The sequence below is a fragment of the Cardiocondyla obscurior genome, linkage group LG04, assembly GCF_019399895.1.
Source record: "Cardiocondyla obscurior isolate alpha-2009 linkage group LG04, Cobs3.1, whole genome shotgun sequence".
Classification (NCBI taxonomy): domain Eukaryota; kingdom Metazoa; phylum Arthropoda; class Insecta; order Hymenoptera; family Formicidae; genus Cardiocondyla; species Cardiocondyla obscurior.
In genome coordinates, this window is record NC_091867.1 from 8,709,774 (window position 1) to 8,728,861 (window position 19,088).

Genomic DNA, 19,088 nt, shown 5'->3' on the forward strand with positions numbered 1-19,088 from the left:
AAAAAATTTTAGTTCAAAAGGGTCGAAGGTTTATTTTAAAGAGGTAAAGATCGTTGCGTTCGTTTCGATCGCTCTCAAAGTTGAAGTTAAAGTGCTCGAAGGCAAACAATGCCGATAACTGCGAAAGAAGGAGAAGCCTGCTCGATGCAAAATAAGTTTTATCTTCCTCGGGATGATAAATACCTTCCGCGACAGAGAGGGTTGCAACGTATAGCGAGGTACATGTCTTAAGGGTCGTTCGGTGACCCTTTTGTCAGTTCGAACCCTCCTCTAAATAGAACTCGACCCCTCTTCGAATCTGATCTTCGTGATTCTCTCCGACATATGTAAGAACGCGGGGGATCGTAAGTGTGATGATATCTCATAAATATAGAGCATACAGTAATTGGAAAAATAATCGAAAAATAAACAATTCCATTCTCGCCAGAAAGTAATTCCGACAAGAATATCTCTTACTTCCAAAGTGAATTCACCTTCTTGTAATAATAATCCACCGTAATTATATCAAATCGCTTTTAACTTCGTTATATTTATTTCAATTTCAATTTCGTACACATCTTTATTTTTTTTTTTGTTTTTCTTTTCTTTTTTTTTTTCGCGTCACGTGCTCTGTTTAATATTCCATCGGCGTTAAACTCAAACTTTAATAATTGCTACTGATGGTTTCTCTTCTTAACGTCGTATATAATGCATAAGCATTCCAAGTATATATTGACGCACTATGGAAGATTTATCGTCGTAAACGAAGTACACACGGACAAGTACAAACTAAGCTTGCGAAAGCTGCTTTACCAATTGCCCGCAAAAATGAATTTTGCACGAGACGCTCAGAAATTTCTGTTAACCACGGTCGAAGGGACTCAGGGGTGGAGGGGCTGCACGGGAAGCGCACTTTAAGCAGCCTTCCGCATTTAATAATTAGGCAGCCTCCGGTCACGAGAAGGAAATGTGACCGGCACTTCTCCAAGAATATTTATATATGTATACATATATATACATATATAAATATACACATACACATACATATATAAATATTCTTGAAGAAGTGCCGGTCACGTACATATATATATATATGCCAACACGCGCTTCGTTAATTAAATATCTCAATTTTCCGAGCCACGTTCCACACTCGCCCGCGACATTTCTCGATTAATATTGCAAACACGTTGCTTGCTAACTGCATTCGCGGAGAGATCAAGAGGAACTTACTTAAGACGGTAATATCGAGTTCTGAGGTGAGCGACAGACGGCACGACACACTCCGATAATATTGGAAAATTACGAAGGACCCACACCGCGAGCTATCCCTAGGGTTGTTAACAAACCTCGACACCCTCTTTCCCTCCCTTTCCGCGTATCGAGCCCCTTCCGCCCCTCATTTCGCTCTTGCTTTCTCGCTTTCGTAGATAGAAGCATCGGTGGGGCCGACGTATCCTCGGGGACGTGCTCTAAGTCCTATTTCATTGGACTTCGCTGGGAGTTCGGAGTCTCTGAGTTTCTGATGACTCGCGAAACTCCTCCAGACGCCTATAAACGGATATATTTATTGCCTGGTTCCTCGAAAACTCGTTCCTTTGGTCGGCTAGTCGATTTAGTAAATGAGACCGAAAGTGGATTGCCCGTCACCGACACCGACGTACTCCTGATCTTGTTCGAGGAAAAAAACTCAAAGTGTTGTCCGCCAATTCTTATTTTGTTCCCTCCGCGAGCGACAATTCACGCGTGACTTTTCGCAACGACGAAATATACCGCGCGAGCACGAAAATGAGAGGAGTAAATTCGTCTTACTCGTTAGAATTATCCTATATAATAGATTAGCGTAGTAATTTATAATTCAAAGCAGCTTATACTCTTGAAAATTAAATATTAATATTCCGAATTATTCTTGTAGTTATTATACCTCCGTCTGTTTTAAATTTTAAAATTACAGGCGTAACGAAAATAATCATATTCGTCGATTAATATAAATTTATATACATTTCTTTTTTCCCCTATCACATCCGCAATGATGTGAAATCCATCGTAAGAAGCACGGATTGCGTGCATAAATATATGCATTACGTGCTCCCACTACAAATAAACCGCATTAAAAAAAAAAATTTTTTTAATAGAGAAAGAAAACATACGCGTACACTGGACGAGATTCGGTGCAACCAGGCTTGAAAAAAAAAGTACGCCGTTTAAAAAAGCAGATCGGGAAATCGACGGTGCAGGGTCAGAGCGCGAGGGTATACCGAACGCGCTTCCATGTGCGGGGCTTATCCTTTTCCAGGCGATTTACGTGCGAAGTTCGCGTGGAAGGAAGCGAATCGTTTATCACGCGGAGAGCTAATAGATAACACGGCGGTTACGTGTTCGAGCCTCGATCGGCGCCCAGCCACCGTTCCCTTACCCCACCTCGCTCTCTCTCGTTCTCTCTTTCACTCTCTCTCCCATCCACCCTTCGCTCCGCCGTGCACTCTAACCCCGAGAAATTCACTTTATCTGTCTCGATCGGGGAGCAGTACCGCGCAGTTCGGTCCTACAATACCGGATTTACCCCGAACTTCGAGATACGATGTACCGGATGTGCGTAACTCTTTACACAGCGGGATCCTTGTTTCGCGAAGCGCACGTGTAGCGCGTGTACGTTAAACGCGCTCCTTCTGAAAACGAGGAGCCGGCCCCCCTCCGCTTATCCGTAATATTCATTCGCGAAAAATACAGGCCGCAGCTCACGAAGCGTGTAGTTAAAATAGCGCACAGAGAAAATTAAAGAGTTAAAGTGTGATAACCGCGTCACGACGCTAAAAACGCGCTTGCAACGGAAGCGTCGAAGTTGCGAGCGACTAACTTTCATCAAGAATCCTTTATCAGCGCCCGTCAACGACCCCCGGAAGAACAGCAGACTGCCAAATGGCTTATGCATGCGCGGGGGAGGGCGGGGAAGGGGAGGGGGATGGAGGTTGCCGTCGGATTTTATGTCACGGAAGAGAGTGCGACGCGACGCGACGCGAAGAGTGGACTTTACGCAACGACCGTTTTATGATGTCCTTTTCGCGACAATATCCCATTTATGGAGCGCATCTGAAGAAGCCGAGTCGTTGTCCTCGGTGGGAAAAAGAAGGGAAAAAGAAAAATAAATAAAAGAAACACACCGACCTTTCCCAGCAGACAGTCGTAACTACTGTTTTTTTTTTCTTTTTTTTCCCCCCTCGGTGTCTCACAATTAATCTAACGCGCCCCGGATCGCGTTTTTCTTTCTTTCTTGAAATGAAATTAATGAGGCTTTACTCTGAGCGATGCAAAAAGGGACGGAGAACCATTTTTTTTCGTACAGCGAACTTTATTCCGCCGAGACGTCTATGTGAAAAAATAACGCGGGGCTTGATAATTAATTCGCAATAATTGCACAGATCAAGCTGTATATTAGTAATATCATTAACATGAAATGCGCAATAATTAATGATGTTAATTTACATTACAAAAGGATAAATCGAGAGGCCGTATTGTTCGAATAATTTACGCAAATAATTTACACTTGTGCGAAATTATCCATAAAAGCAATAAATCGTAATAAAATATAAATCAGACATTATTACTTTGCATTACAAAAATAAGAAAGAAAGAGAGAGAGTGAGAAAAAAAAAAGCGTTAATTTAATCGATATTACGCGCGAATATTACAAAAGTATCAAATAACAATCATCGTAAGGCGTGATTAATTTGCGTTAAAGAAAATCCGCCAGCCGTCAAGCGTGAAACGCGATAGGGGGGCTTTGATTCCCGCTTGATAGTGAAAAATGCGAGTCGAGAAGCACTCCGAGCGAGTGCAACGAGTGTAATAGAGCGTGCTCGTGGTTTTACGTGGAAAAGCGAGCGGGAGTGGAAGGATAAGAAAAGAAGGGGGCGAGCTATTTTCACGCGTCACAGAGATGGTAATTGAGTCGTGTGCCGCACGAAAGATCGAGTCACCCTCCACTCACTGAGACACGAGAAGAGATTCAAAGTGACACGCGCGTGCACATGCGACGTACCGATTGAGATGCCAATGCGAGAGCTAGGTTTTAGAGTTAAATCTTTCGTTAAATTTACCTCCTTCATTCAAATTTACCTTCGAAACGTTAATGCAATAAATACAATTTTAGAACATTGTTATATGAATTACAGCAAAGCTTGACTCTTGAATCTCGTTTCGCTTGACAGGAGGTTCTTTTTAGCTTCCATCTTACATTTTTAAAAACGTGAGGACGTTAAACTCTCCGAGCAATTTAAAGAGCAGATCTATAATTATTTTCCGGTACTGAAAATCAAGTATCGGCTTTCACGTCGGCACGTGTGCGATATTTGCACTTTTCATACGTTTCGCTCTTCGCTCTCGTTTCCGATGCCTCCAACGCGCTTCCGATGTCGACGAACGAATGGTATTTCCGTGCGGTGAATCGCGCGGAATCTATTTTCGCGACGGAGTGACATATTCGCGGCTGAGCCGCTCAATGACGGCGGAAGCCGGCGCGCGGGTAAAAGTAATCTATCATAGAGGCATTCCGCCCTCAAGATATTTCGACGAAGCTAGTAAACTAAGGCCGCGTAATCCGAGCGCGAATAAACGCAAGAATAATAACAGTAATAAAAATTGAAAGCAACGCGGCTGCTGACGAGTTTATTAATTTGCGGTAATTTTTTTTTTTTTTTTTTTTTTTTTTCTAAGCGTCGAAAAGAAAACCGAACTTATTTTATGGCGATTCGAAAGCAAAGCACATAATCTATATGTAAAACACCGAAACGACGTTACGGCACTTTTGTAGCCCTTTATGGCCGCTCGCGTGCTGCTAGTAGCGAGTTGGTTAAAGGGCCACGAGCTGGAAGTGTCAACCCAAGGATTCTGCCCGGAGAAACGGTTTTCGCGTACGTTACGTTCTCTCGGAAATTCGCCGTCCAGGAAATCGCGAGGGCGAGAAACCGCCGTGCGCAACGTACGCTTTGATGTCCTGGTGAACAACGTAAGCTCCGCGACACAAAGGCGAAAGCCCTGAGAGAAGAAGGCCTCAGGTTCACAAAGGAAACACTTCGCGATGAGGCGTTTTCACGCAGGAAATCGCCCGAAGATGAGAGAGAAACAGTCACCCCCCCGTCCCTCCCCCTCTACCTCGTGGCACGCGGACTAGATATGAATTTCAGGGCGCTGCAGGGGTTACCGCGTGAATATTTCATCAGGATATTGTGCGAGCATGTCCCTGTCAACTGGAAACATTAATTCAAATTACTTCGATCGAGCCCCGATTTTAACCAGTATTATTAATGATTCATATTAGCGAATAATTACCATTAGCACGCTGAATTTGAGGTGTTAATCCTTCCATTTGTAATATGCGCTAAAATATGTAATATTACTATCACTATGATCAATTTCGTTGATTGCGTGTTTACACGGCCTTGTCAAAAATGCAGACTTTTACCTCGGCGAATGGATATTCGCGCGCAGAGGATTAACGGCGGAGTACATAAATTTACAATCTACATATATGTCATATATTTACGAAACGGCAAAACAAAGAAAAAAAAAAGCAAAAAGAAAACGTTTAGAACATGCGCCAAGTGCGTGAATACGTAATGCCGGAGGTAAAAGACGTTGCGAGGTACTCGCAAAGTAGTAAGGAGCTTCCAATAATGAGATGGAAAAGAGCGCCGGGACCCGGAACGAGGAAATAAATGCTAATGGTCAGCTTGTTCGTCGGCATGCCGGGAGCGTGTCGCGCTCTAACGATACCTGGAGGCGTGCGCCGCTGATAAGACCCGTTTGCCCCCGCATGTTTGCGCGTGGAATAAAGATAAGCCGATGCGTCATGGCGTCGCGCTGGCTGATGCGGGTCGTAAGTCGGTGGGCTCCACGTTTTTTAAAACAATTGCGATCGTTAAGTCCGCCGTGCGCAATGTACCGTATCGATGATACGGTGGAAACATGAAACCGTCCGGAACGAAGAAGGATCTAAGGCATTATTAGGAGGCTCCGAATGCAACACGCGAGTCGACGACGCGTCTCGGCTCGCAGTCATCTTTTGTACCTTTCCGCTATATACCCTTTCGCACCGCGCTTTTAAATCGGCGGCCGTGACGCACGAGACATGTTGATTCGCTCGAATGAAACACGGTGTAAAGAGCCGAGTGATCAAACCCTTTTACGATCCGCACACGAGAGATTGAAAACGACGACAATCGATACGCATTAATAACAAATTCTGTCGTAACATTCGACGAAATAAAAGCGGTCTATTCTGCTTCCCTTTCAATTTGTTGCCGCTCAAACATGCATAAACATTACGCCGGAATGGATGAAGGTAATATTTGCACACGCCGACAAAGTTCCATTGCAATAAATGTAAAGAGTACTGCCGGGGGGAGAGGAAAAAATATAAAAAAAAAAAAAGAGAAAAGAGGACGACAGAAACAATTTTTTATAAAGACTGCCGAGTCAATGCTTAAAATAATGCAAGTATAAAATAAACAATAAAAATAAAAAATTACAGAAATAAAGAAAAAGAGAGAGAGAGAGAGAGAGAGAGAGAGAGAGAGAGAGAGAGAGAGAGAGATAAATTCACGTCGACAAATCTATCTCCTATTTCCTTCCGATATTAACGTGGATTCCCTACACTTTGTTTGACGTGTACGTCATATCCGCCGTTCCGAGCACCGTTTCAACCCCCTCGCGACGCTCCGTCGTGCGTTACAGGTTCTCGTGTGACACCTCTGACGACCGGCCTGACAATATACAAACACATTCGTCACTGTCGCTTACGCGACATCTCTTATTTCGCGCGATAAGGACGGCTGAAACAACGATAAAGAAGTAGAGGCGATCGAATAAAGGGATCTCGATTTTTCTCTTCAGATACGGCCGGTTACAGTCGTCGTTAAAGCGCGTCATTATCTCATCGTAAATGCTTTTTTTTTTTTTAATTTTTTTTCTTCTTTTTTTTTATTAATAATTTAATGAACGTCTCGTCGATTTTGTGCGAGGCCGACTTTTTCGTCGCGCGATACTTGACGAAATATTAACAAACGTTGAGAGAACCGCGTGCAGAATCTAGGGCAAGTATAAAAACGTATCCATTCGCGATATGACTGAAGCCACATACCGTCGTGTGCACTCGCCTGTTTGAAAATACATAAGAGGTCTCAAACGCAGCGCGCACGGCGCGCCGCCGCTGTTTTATTTTCATTCGACGGGCCGCATCTTCCATTTTCACAGGCCAAAACGAAAGTGGATGCCTGCTGGCTGTTTGCACACGACTGTGTTCCATAAAAGTTTAATTAATTAAGCCGTCGTATTTGATTAACGCCGCAGGATCCGCCGCGTTTCACGAAAATTGCACGGATACGCGAATGACGACTCGTTGCGTTAGCGTTGGAGGCACTGCTTAATAAAAGCACCGTGACATCAATAGATTAATGCAGCGGGCGCTGCAGCTACGTTACGTTGACGCATTAGATCAGCTTAATATACCGGGGCCACGGTGTGAGCGATGGAAAATATCGGCGTTGGCCAGCCTGTTGTTTTCAATACGTAAAACATCGACGCCAATATTTATTATCACGCTAAAATGATTGATTCACGCGCGATTATACGTCCCGGCGGAATTGCCATTTATATTTAATGCGGGAGCTGCACGACCGAATCCACGTCAAATTTATTAAATTACAAAATTTATACAACACCGCGCGCACAAGTCAGATTTTATAAAGTGATGCGCACATTTAGCAACGTTTCCCTGCAATAAATGTCGTAAATTACAAGGTAATTGCGAAGTTCAAAATTACTAGGACAATAGAACTAACCTGGCGTGACACGCGGTAGGAACGCGATACCTAATTAGCGTTCATTTATGTATTATTTTGAAATAGAGCGTAATGAGACGACGCACCGTCTCTTATCGTTCATTTCGACCGTGTAATTTGCGATAGTTTCCGAAGGGGACGGTGTGTGCTTTAACAACCGGGATTTAACGCGGGGGAGGAAACAAGCAAAATTTCTGTAGTAATATTTGCCGTCCGGCCGGGATTATTAGAAACGAGCTGGCGGGTGTTAAACCGAACACCACAGAACGCGCGGGGAGATCGAAGTGTAACGCGAACGTTAATTAAGACGGATGTGTGCCTGCGAGATATTAGAACCTCTTTCCCCGCATCCTTCGCGAGCCGCACCGTCCTCGGGAAAGAATCTTTCGGCGGAAGAACGGCGACGTGGCGACGGCTAAAACGGCGGTGTACATTGCTTTGTGGCTTACCATCGTTAGGGACGCGCCCGTCCCGCGCGCGTACTGGAATTCCTGGACACTCACCTGAAACAAGAGAAAAAAAACAAGAGATTAAACAAGCCACGAGGATTAAACAGACGAAGTGAGTTGTCGTGTAAAATGTCGACCGTGACACGCACGCGCTGAATTGTCATGTCAAGTATTTAGAATTTGAAAAGCTCGACTAAAATGTAAAATGTAGAAAAAGTTAAGTACAAGAATTAAAATAAAATAAAATAAAATTAATATAGTTTAATTAAATAAAAATTAATTAATCAATTATTACGCGGAAGTTATCAAAGAATTTTTTTTTTCTTTTTACGCCAAATTGATCTTCTCGTTTTTAACTGGCAGCGAATATTGCGGGTCCATTAAATATTTAATCGCGCAAGTTAAAGGCTTTCTCGTCTCGCGAGCGCAAAGCAGATATCGATGATGCACTTGGCGAGATGCACGGCCCAAGCTATCTCGATCGTGCCATCTGGCACATAGGAGTTCGCGAGATATCTCGGCTGCGCCACCTAATAGCCAGATTAACACGTCGACAAGCGAACCTATCGACCAAATCACACATATGGCGTACAGTTTGCTCGAATCGCTCCGCAGCGGACAACCTAATTTCCCATCGCCGCGTGGAAAATTTGCCTCGCACTATATGTGTACTATATTTCGTTCACGAACGCATAAATCGCACATGTGTGTGATATAATACACATAAGTGATACGTATTGCATCTCTTTGAAATAAATCTCCGCGCTCTTAATACGTTAATCAATCGTCGTAACTAAAATCTTGCTTTAAGCGAGAGAACATCTTGTTTCTACAAAGTGATAAACCAAGACCGTAAAACTCTTACGTTTTAGGTGATTAAAAAAAATGATGGACATACCGCGCGATATACAACAACATAAAAGTATTAAACAAATTTTCGAGTTTATACGGCGCACCGTGCGAGTTATAGCGCTAAGAAAATCGCGTAAAAACGCAAAAGGAACTTTCTAATAGGGACTAATAAAAAGGCGAGGTATCTCGGGGATATCGTAAAGCTCGTCCATGTGCAGGAACGCGCTGATGAAGAAGGCAACCGGGGAACAAACGGAAAGAAATCCCGCCAGATGTGGCTCGAGAACGTGTTTACGTAAAATATCGAGGACGGGATCGATAACGTTTTGCCACTCTCGGCACGCAACTTTGACGATTGGCTCTCTTTCCCTCCGCGTGATCCTTTATGCATGCTCTTTGACATGGAATCGACAAGGCGGTACTGTGCGCACCTATTATCGGCCACTCGGAATACGAGATCTCGCAGCACACGCGGAACAGGTCTCGCAAAAATTTTTAACGATACGCGTCGCGCATTACACGCATCAACAGAAGAATACCGATCAATACTGCCAATCGAAGCCACCTTAGTCGACTGCGTAAACGATGCTGATTAGCGACGGAGCCTGCACGATTTTTCTCGACGAGAGGGAAAAGATCTGAAATCCGTGCAGCACCTTTCGAATTCTGCAAACGAATTTTATTTTATTTTATTTTTTTTTTCTCTTCTTTTTTTCTATTTATTCCTTTTTACTCTGCCGCCATAATAAATGTAGCGTCTTGACGAGTTCTGATTAACGCGTTTCGTCCGTGCGGCTCGGCGCGAGAACGAGCACGACGGAGTTTGGGAAGAAAATTTGTCGGGCGATACCGCGAGAGGGAAAAGGCAATTTATCTTGTTACATTAGCAAATGGGGATGATAATAGTCCCGCGAAGGGAACCTAGGATCCCGATGGAATCAACGGAAACAGCCGGTCGGTGTTTACGCACATTCACGCACCGCCGAGCCCGCGTACAAGGTAGAACGTGTTACGCGTGCGTGTGTATGAGCGAACACCTTTGTGAGATTAAGCACGTTTGCCTGTCGGACGTGTAAGTATGTACAAGCTTGCATCGGTACACATCGCGTGACGGCGAGCGTGCGCCGAAGGTTGCATCTGCACGAGTTGCCGTAGGAATGCGCCGACACCGTCCGTATCCATCCAATGATAATTATCAGAGTGCAGAGCCGCTCGTCGACAGCAGCAACTCAAAATACGTCGGGTGCGGGCACCATTACCCGAGCCGGAGAAATGAAAATGTCTCGATTAATTGAGCTTTAACGACGTAAACGGATAACGAAGTCTTATTTTTCTGTCAATTGCAAGCGAACCTGTCTTCCATCGGAACTTTTAATTCGTTCAATCTCGAACGGGCGGGGCTTAATTTAACGGAATCTTAACTTCCGATTTACTCAAAAGCTTTAATAAAATTTGAGAAATAAGAAGCGAGTCTTTTGTCTTCCCTCCTGGTTTCTTTCTCATTCTCTCTCTTTATCCTTATCCTTGACATTATTTCTCGCAAGGAAATTGTAAGTAACACATGCCAACCGGTGACGTGCGTGCGTGCGGAAGAAGTTAACGCGCGTTTCCGTCAAATGTGCCCGCTCGCAAGAGTGTGTACACAGTTTCAGGCGCCTTATGATACTAATTGATGTCGGCTGTCAGACAGGCGAGACAGCCGGATCAACGTGGAAGGCGCGCTAGCGCTTCCAGAGGGTGGAAGCCCCACACACCCTTCCGTCTCACGATAGTATTCGACTTCTCCTCGCTTCCGCTTACGAGCCCGGACGCGCTTGACAATGGACACGCCACTAGGAAGAATGTAGGTGCATGCCTCGGCAACAATACGCGAACAATGCCTCGTAACGACTTCGAGTCTCTCCTTTTCTCCCCGTCTCTTTCTCTCGCTCGCGAAAGCGCAAATTGGCACCGCGAATCACGGGGAAAGATGTCTGTCGACTCGGCGCAAACTTGTTTCGGGAAAGAACCATTCCTCGACGTCGGTTTGATAAGCGATTCACGTCATTCGTTGCGTTTTCTCCGAAACGCGAAAACGTTTCGCCGGCGCTCAAAGGGCTTGCCCTACTTTTCTCAATGATACGAAACGATCGAGTCCGGTTTATACTTTCTTTTGAAGAAAATTTTGGAAATTGACAAGGGCTGATTTTCGAAAATCGATTTAAAAAAACGTAATTAAGTCGGTCAGTAGGTAATATACTTATAAATCATTGTATCATTAGCCGGCTTTTAATCTCGTGACAAAGTCAATTAACGCAATCACGAAACGTTTACGGTCTTGACGTCTTTATGATCTCGAATTTCATCATTCTGCGGGGGATCTCGTCAAATTTCTTGCTTCCGACTACCCTTCTCACGCAAAACCAACATAACGGACAGAAAAAAAAAAAAAAAAAAGAGGGACGGTGGTCCATTCAGGAGCACGTGGAGACAGGTGGTGAGAAACACAATGGACAGATAATAGCTGGAATTGATGGATTGATAGGAGAGAAAGGCTCAGCTGCGGTAAGGCGATTGCGGCGGCGCAAGGAAATATAATTTTCCAATCTGCCGCCGATCGGAAGTCAGGCTGAGGCAGAGGGACGACGCGAACGTGAAATACGTATCCTACGAAGCGGCAAGAAAGGAGTAATTCCACGAACGCAGGTACATAAGGTGCCTCGGTGTGAGGCATTAAGATACGCGCGAGGGGACGAATAGCCGAGGAGATGGAGAAAGAAAAGGACGAAGGATCAGGGTGGAGTAGCGAGGAGCGAGAGGGCGGAAATCGTCCCGGCAGCTAGATGGGCTTCAGGATCGACCTTCCACTCGAGTAATGAGAAAATCACAAAAGACGTGTCACTTCAATGGGTCTCCGGTATCTGTCGCGTCTCTCTCTCCCTCTCCTTCTCGTCTCTATCTCCGTTCCTCCTTAGAATCTTCTTCCACTCGACTACCAACGACAATCTGCGAAGACCAGTAACCTACATCGGTCCTGTCCAAGAGCTTATTATCGAATTTTATCCTTAAGAGAGAGAAATCGTCTCTAATAATACGCATTGTTGCGCTTTCCGATTGATTAATCTGACATTTTCTACTCGACCACGCGGACAGATCTTATTACTGAATTCTCGATACTCTGACATAATGCACGATATAAGGATCAAAACGTCGGTTGATATACGACGAAAGCAATCGGTTGTCGAGGTTTAAAGTTATCGAATGTTATACATCAGGATACATATAATATATCGAGTCGGAAGTATAATTCGATCGTTAATTCCTTAGCGAGAACTTTAAGAAAGAAGTTATTAAAATTGCAATTGAGAACCTTATATAAAAATCGCAATGTGATTTTTTTAAATTCCCCGTGCGCACTTAAGTATTCAGACCGCCGCTGATGGGTCTTTGACGAAATTTACCCTCGAAAGAATTCCGCGGAGTGATCAGAGATGGTTAATAATACCGGCGAAAGAGGCTGTTTAGTGGGTCGATTTATTCAGGAACACGTAGCGGCCATTAATGCACGATAGCACCAGCTGATCGTAGACGGCGATACGAAGAGATTTAAGTATCGGCTGACTGGGCGGTTTCCAAGGCTTTTCCCCGCGAGCGGGGGTGGCAACCATCTTTCCAAATAGTTTATTTACCCGTCTTCAGTTCTCATCTGCATACGTACGAGGATAACTCGAATTTAAAAAAAAATTAGCTCCGCTTAGCGTTAAAGTTGACCGACGGAAGATTCTTTTTTTCTTTTCCCATTTTAGCTGAATATCTTTTTACGAAATATCCGCGCCGTTTCCACGAATGAGGGAAACCAGTTCAATAAAAAAAAAAAATATATATATATACATTCAACGTCCGAGAATATATATGAAGAAATTAAATCACGGGCTCAGTTAATAAGTTGATTGCAGAGAGTTCGAAAAAGTCTTGCCTTAAAAATTCCGTCTCTCGCAGAGCTGGAAATTTAAAGGAGTCATGACAGAAATTATAAATTACATCTTCTTCAAAGAGAATTGACTTTTTTAATTTACTTTAAGAAATCCCGACGGTAATGCGCATTATTCCGGGGCGCCTTGTGCATATATCAGGCACGAAGCTGCCGGCGGATCACTTTTATTTCCACAACGGTACGTGTTTAAACGGAGCTGGGAAACGAAGGGAAACGGAAGGATGTCAAGAGGAGGCCACGCTTCTACCGGGGTGAGCTAAGAGCAGATGGATTTCATACAAAGAGCCCGTTATTTCATAATGTACGTGGATACTAAACGGACACGCGATGGACGTTAACGCGCACAGGGGAGGAATACATGTAAAAATACAGTCGGGAAAAACAATACGCATTTTGCCCGTTCCGACCGCCGTCGCCGTCGCCGCCATTCCGTTTCGTTGCATGAAACAAACATTCGCTTTGAGTTTCGCGCGCGATAAAAAGATGGAAAAAAGGAAGAAATAATATAAACAAGAAAAGAAAAAGAAAAAGAAAAAAAATAGAGAACAAGAGAGAAAGAGAAGACGATGGAAAAATTGCAGAGATGCGCTATGTCTTCGCGCTTTTACTTTGACTTCCTCCGATACGAGCAATCTTTCTCTCTTCCTTTTCTCCTTCGTTTCTCACTTCCTCATTGGAAATGGAGAATGGAACATTTTCGAAGTGCCGCAATGACTTGCAGTCGCAAGTATTCTCTATGCATGAGTCTGCCACGCATGTCGGCCTGTCTCCGATTTATTTCGCACGAAACGCCCGGATGTTCGTTATACTACAGACAATAAGAGTCACAAAGACCGACTCAGACGTACGGAATAAATTTCAGAGGAATTTTCCCCGGTGGCGCGCAATTTGTTTAATAAAATATTTATCCCAAATGACGAAATTTATATCTCGTGCACGTGCGCGTGCAATCTTGGCAAATTAAAAATCCAAAAGTACTATTAGTTTCCTCGTTATTACAACATGAAGATATCCGAGTGCAATTACACTCGGAAGTAAAACATTGAAGCTAAAGAAGTTGATATCAGAATGCGTAAATAAATTACACAACCGCCGGCGATGGTTGTCGCAAACGTAATCATCTCGGTGTACGTCTTAAGTAAACGAGAAGATAAAATACCGTGACTTTTTCTCTTTCGCGCGATCTCTCTTTTTCTCTCTCACCTCCGACTTTTTCTACGTTTTCCATCGGGCGATGTTGTAAGAGTTATTGCCAATCTCGTTCAGTACGCAAAACGAATCTCCTTTGATGTCTTTCAGAAACCCTGAGATTGCCTAGAGGCTCTCTGGTCGAACACGTTTTCAAAACTGCCCGACCTTTGAGGAACTTCACATTACTCATTAAAAGTCTGATACCTCATTAACTATCACTGAAATTAAAGTCACTTTTTGTAGCTTTGCATTTGACTGCCAAATGCGAGGACTTTGCATCGCGACCAATGGCTCCAACTATTTTTTTAAACTCGCCCGGCCTTTGTTACATTATATTCGAATATAATCGCGTAAACTTCGTGATGTAATTTTAATTAAATTAGAAATTATAAGTTAAAGTATTTTAATGTAAATTTTTTTTTCTTTTTTTTTCTTTCAAATAATATTCTGCCGTAATATTATTCCCACTTTCGACATTCTGACCGGGTCGTGATTTCTGAGGGACGGCGACTCTCGTCGACCAGTCAGCGACGGATACAAATCACTTTCGCCGTTAATGCCGAGATTGCTTCCGACGTGAATTAATTCTTTCTTTCGTCAATTCGGGACCTCGAGCCGAGCTTTATTATTCGACCGGGAGAAAATAAGCAGCGCGGTTCGAGGGAGGGTAGCTGAACGATATCGCTTTGTTGGCGCCCGGCAGTCTCTGCGCACAGCGTGGTTTACGGTATAACTTTGTCGGTCGGCCGTTTCCGTGGGTATATCGCGTCGTAAAAGGGACAAGTTGCCGATCTCACGACGGGGGAGAGAAGACCTGCTGGCTCATATCGCGACGATGTTTAGGGTGAGCCTACCCCTACCCGACGAAGCGATTTTACCACGCCGGGCGTCCCTTTTTCAACCCGGGATGTAATTCCTATCGCGGACGACGATAACGTTCAATCGCGTCGAGCATGCGATCGTCGCGATCGAACTAATCTACAAACTTTTCCCGTCAATATACGACCTCGTGACGCGGGGAGAGAAGGAGACAAGAGAGAAGGAACCTGTAAAAACGGGATCGCGTAGCACCGCTGATAAACGCGGCTGATAACGCCGATGGCATTGGTAATCGCGGCGTTAATCGTCGAAGGGTTCCGTCGAGAGGTATTCGACGGAAATCGAACTTTTAAGAATAGACCGTTTTCAAAAGCCAACGAGATCTCCTGTGTTAGTAAACGCCAATAACTCACGTCGCACGTGTCAGGAAATACGTGCGTTTAGCGCAAATTTAATTAAGAAAGGTAAGCATATCATATTTCGCCAAATGGAAATAATTCGTGAGCGCCACGTTTGATATTTCGCGCATTGATTTTGAACGACCTCGCTGCTACCGAACGCTACAAAGAAGCACTGCATTTGTCAGAGAGAGAAAGAAAGAAAGAGAAAGAGAGAGAGAGAGAGAGAGAGAGAGAGAGAGAGAGAGAGAGAGAGAGAGAGATCCCCGTACCCTATTAACGAGGCAATTAATAATAATGGGGCACGAACCCCCGCGCAGCCACACCCAATTACCGCCTCGTTCTACGGGCCGCTGTATTATCCGTTTTAATTAGTGCAACGCTTTGTGCGATGCTCGCTAATAGCGATAACCGGCAGCCGATTACTCCGGACTCATCAATATTCCGTTTAGTCGGCGTTGCGCCTTCAACCGGCTTAGAATTTCGCGCGGAAACGGCAAGATCAAAGTCTCAAGTAGAGACGCTGTCGGCCGGTCAGTTCTGCTCAAAGGAAATCGGCTCAATGCGTCATCAATCCCTCATTCACGCAGATCGGCTCGTCGTCGCTTTTCGTTGATGATCTTGAAACCGATTGCCGTTGAATAAATTCGTAGAAAATTTCGCGTGTATATTTCTCTTCAGGCGCGAAAGCAACGCGGGGGGAAAAAAAAATAACTCTGTCGCGCGAGTTTGTGACAAAACGTTTTAATCTCCTGTATAAATGTGTTGCGCAAACACATTCGGCGATTATCTATTGAAAGAGTCGTGCGGAGAATTAAAAACTGCCGAATTTTTATCACTGCGACACGCCGTATTCAGTAAAATAATTACGCCCTTTTTGCATTTGAATATGCACGTAAATGAATATATCATTTGCAAACTCGCTAATTTGCAGCTTACTCGATGTTTGTGAATTTGGAAATTTACAGGCTGTAAAGTCTTTTATACGAGTAAAAACGCGCAATAGCAATTTTCTTTTTTTAATATTTTTTTTTTTTTACGCGGCACTTTCAAGTGCGTTTATACGTACACTCGTGTAAAAACGCGCAACATGTCCACACGCATATTCCAAAGAAATGGAGTGACGAGAATAACGGCGATAACACAGATTCATCGCGAGGCTGCAATCGGCAATGTCGATATAAATGGAGGCTGATACGAAATCAATCAGCGAATTCCCGTCGATTCGGGATGGCACCGGGCCGTATGTTCTCGGAGTCTATTATTTACGTATCGGCAGTGCGAAATCAAATGATCGACGGCGCAACAGAGAAACGTGGAATTTCGTTTCGACGCCCCTCGCAAGAGGTGAAGAATGGCCTCCTCTCCCCGGCCAGTGTCCGGAGGTAAAAGCTGGAAACGAATTTCGAGGTGCAGCTTCGCCGCAGGCGGCAGCGCCGGATCGAAGTAACAATACCGATGATTGCGGCCACGTAGTTAGTATCGCTTAGAGAACCAGCTTCGCCTCGGTATTAGATTCCGATCGAAACTGGGTAAAAGCACGTTTATTGGAATTGTCCCGACCGACACAGACCGAAAATGATAACGATACGCGGCCGAGATAATCGCTATTTTAAAATCCGCGATATACATTTCTTGTTCGTGTACGTAGGAAACTCTACCGAGCAATCCATTTCTCGGGAGCGAAGAAAATTATCAACGACGAAATGGAATTTAACGTGCACAGCGCAAGACGGTCGGATCGCAAAACAAGTACATTTTCACGATACATTGCACTCAATTTTGCGGGGAAAATAGTCTGTGTAATAAATATTATACAACGAGTGCCACTGCACGGGTCAACAAACTACAAAGCAGGCACGGTGAACGAGAAATTTTGCATTATAAATTGCACACAGCCGTTATTATACGGTAAGGGCATTACTACATAATGTCATAATAGTAATGTTGCTATTTAATTCAGTGTTTACGAAACGCAATTTCATAACGCCGCCAGTGTAATGAAATTTAATCAAAATGACGTATTAGACGCTCAATTATTCATGACAGCGATTGTTATTATTAACGAGCGGGGTTTCATCCGTCATGTAAAAGACTGTCGTTCTGCCGCGCAGATCGCACTAGAAAATATTAACATTTTTATACCGTGCATTGTACATGTGTAACCTAAACTTCCCTCGTACAGCCTTTTGCATTTGCTTTAATCTTGAAATTTAAATAATATATAATACGATTAATCCTAATATTATCTACTGACCGAAACGTTGACAATATTTGACTATAGAAAATACGTAGCAAAAAAACAAGGTTCCTCTGTCGTACGAATCAGACTTTAAATACGGTCGTGATCGCGGGGTTGGAGTCCTCTCTTACAATGCGACGTTTCATATCTGGGCCTCGTATCGTTAACGAGAGAAAGAGGAAGGAGTTTGAAGCAAGAGCGGATGGAACGGAAGTTGAAGCCGACGTCGCCTTCCCATCGACGGCCCCCCGGCCAATGCGAGGTAGATAAAGGCAAGAATGAACGCTCGAGAGGGTTGCGCGCAGATGAAGGCGACGCCGGGCGAGGGGATGGATGGTCGGGCGCGGGGAAAGAGAAAGAGGAACGGAGCCCAGGCCAGGAAATCGACTTCCCCGGGCTGGCTGGCAATGGCGATACACGATCGCCAATTGTCTCGCCGTGCTAGCAAACGCTAACAATGCACTCGCCGTCCGCGTCGCCGCGAAATGTAGGTAACGGGCACTCGAGAGTTTAATTAAACTCGCGGCGAAAGTCGGCCGTGGTTGGCTATCCCTCGAAATCGAGAGCATCTCTCGGCGGTCTGGCGAAAGATCGCTTTTCCATTCAAAAGGTTGGCTGTTTTTTTGTTTTTTTTTTTGTTTTTTTCCCCTTTTTCTTTTCTTTTCTTCTCGGTTAAATCATTACCATCGATGTTCCATTTGCGTCTCTACGTCACGGACAACGCTTTCGATCCCGCGAGACTCGACGGGACGATGTTCACGCGGTGGACGTACATTTCGACGTTCGGACTTGAAGGGGTGTAAAATTAAATGCTAAATAATACATAACGGCGGGCGAGGGCATAAAGGGAACGTAGGCGGCGAATCGTGAATTATTTCGCGCACCGTCGACCCGACCTGCTCCTCCTCGATATTTCTCGAAATCCAAACGCGCCGCATCCGGTTACGGACGGCCGGCCGTCGCCAGCCGAGATCGATCACGCGGGTCTAACACGGCGTGTTCTACATGCATATTTCGTTACCCTTTCCCGCGGTTCTCTCGCCCGCGCGTTCGGTTACGCCGCTCACGTCGCTCGTGGCCATTCCTCCTCGAAATCCCCGTTCGCTCAGCTGAGAGCGGCGTAGCACGGCTCCCCAGCATCCAGGACAGTATTCATTCTTTATCCCCCGTTCCTGCACCATCCCGAGCTCGTCTTATTCCGCCGGTTACTCTCGCCACGGCAAAGCCGACTCCAATTACATCCGGGATACCGGAATCCCACCTCGTGCTTGCTCGTCCGGGCAATTGAAAAATAATAGAAGCTCTGCCGGACAGGCCGTCCCTACGCAGCTTCTTCTTTCATTTTTTTTT

At 44.7% G+C, this 19,088-nt stretch overlaps 1 protein-coding gene across 21 annotated transcripts in view; it reads right to left on the reverse strand.

The window, feature by feature from the left end:
• Window positions 1-19,088, reverse strand: part of Heph (polypyrimidine tract-binding protein 1 heph) — a 349,521-nt gene that overhangs the window by 132,856 nt on the left and 197,577 nt on the right. For 16 of the 21 annotated variants that reach the window (XM_070655595.1, XM_070655603.1, XM_070655596.1 and 13 more), the window contains one exon: window positions 8,264-8,317. The exons of the other annotated variants lie outside the window; for them this stretch is intronic. In XM_070655595.1, the coding sequence (XP_070511696.1) occupies window positions 8,264-8,317 (54 nt within the window). The remainder of the gene's footprint in view (window positions 1-8,263; window positions 8,318-19,088) is intronic. 21 annotated transcript variants of the gene reach the window in all.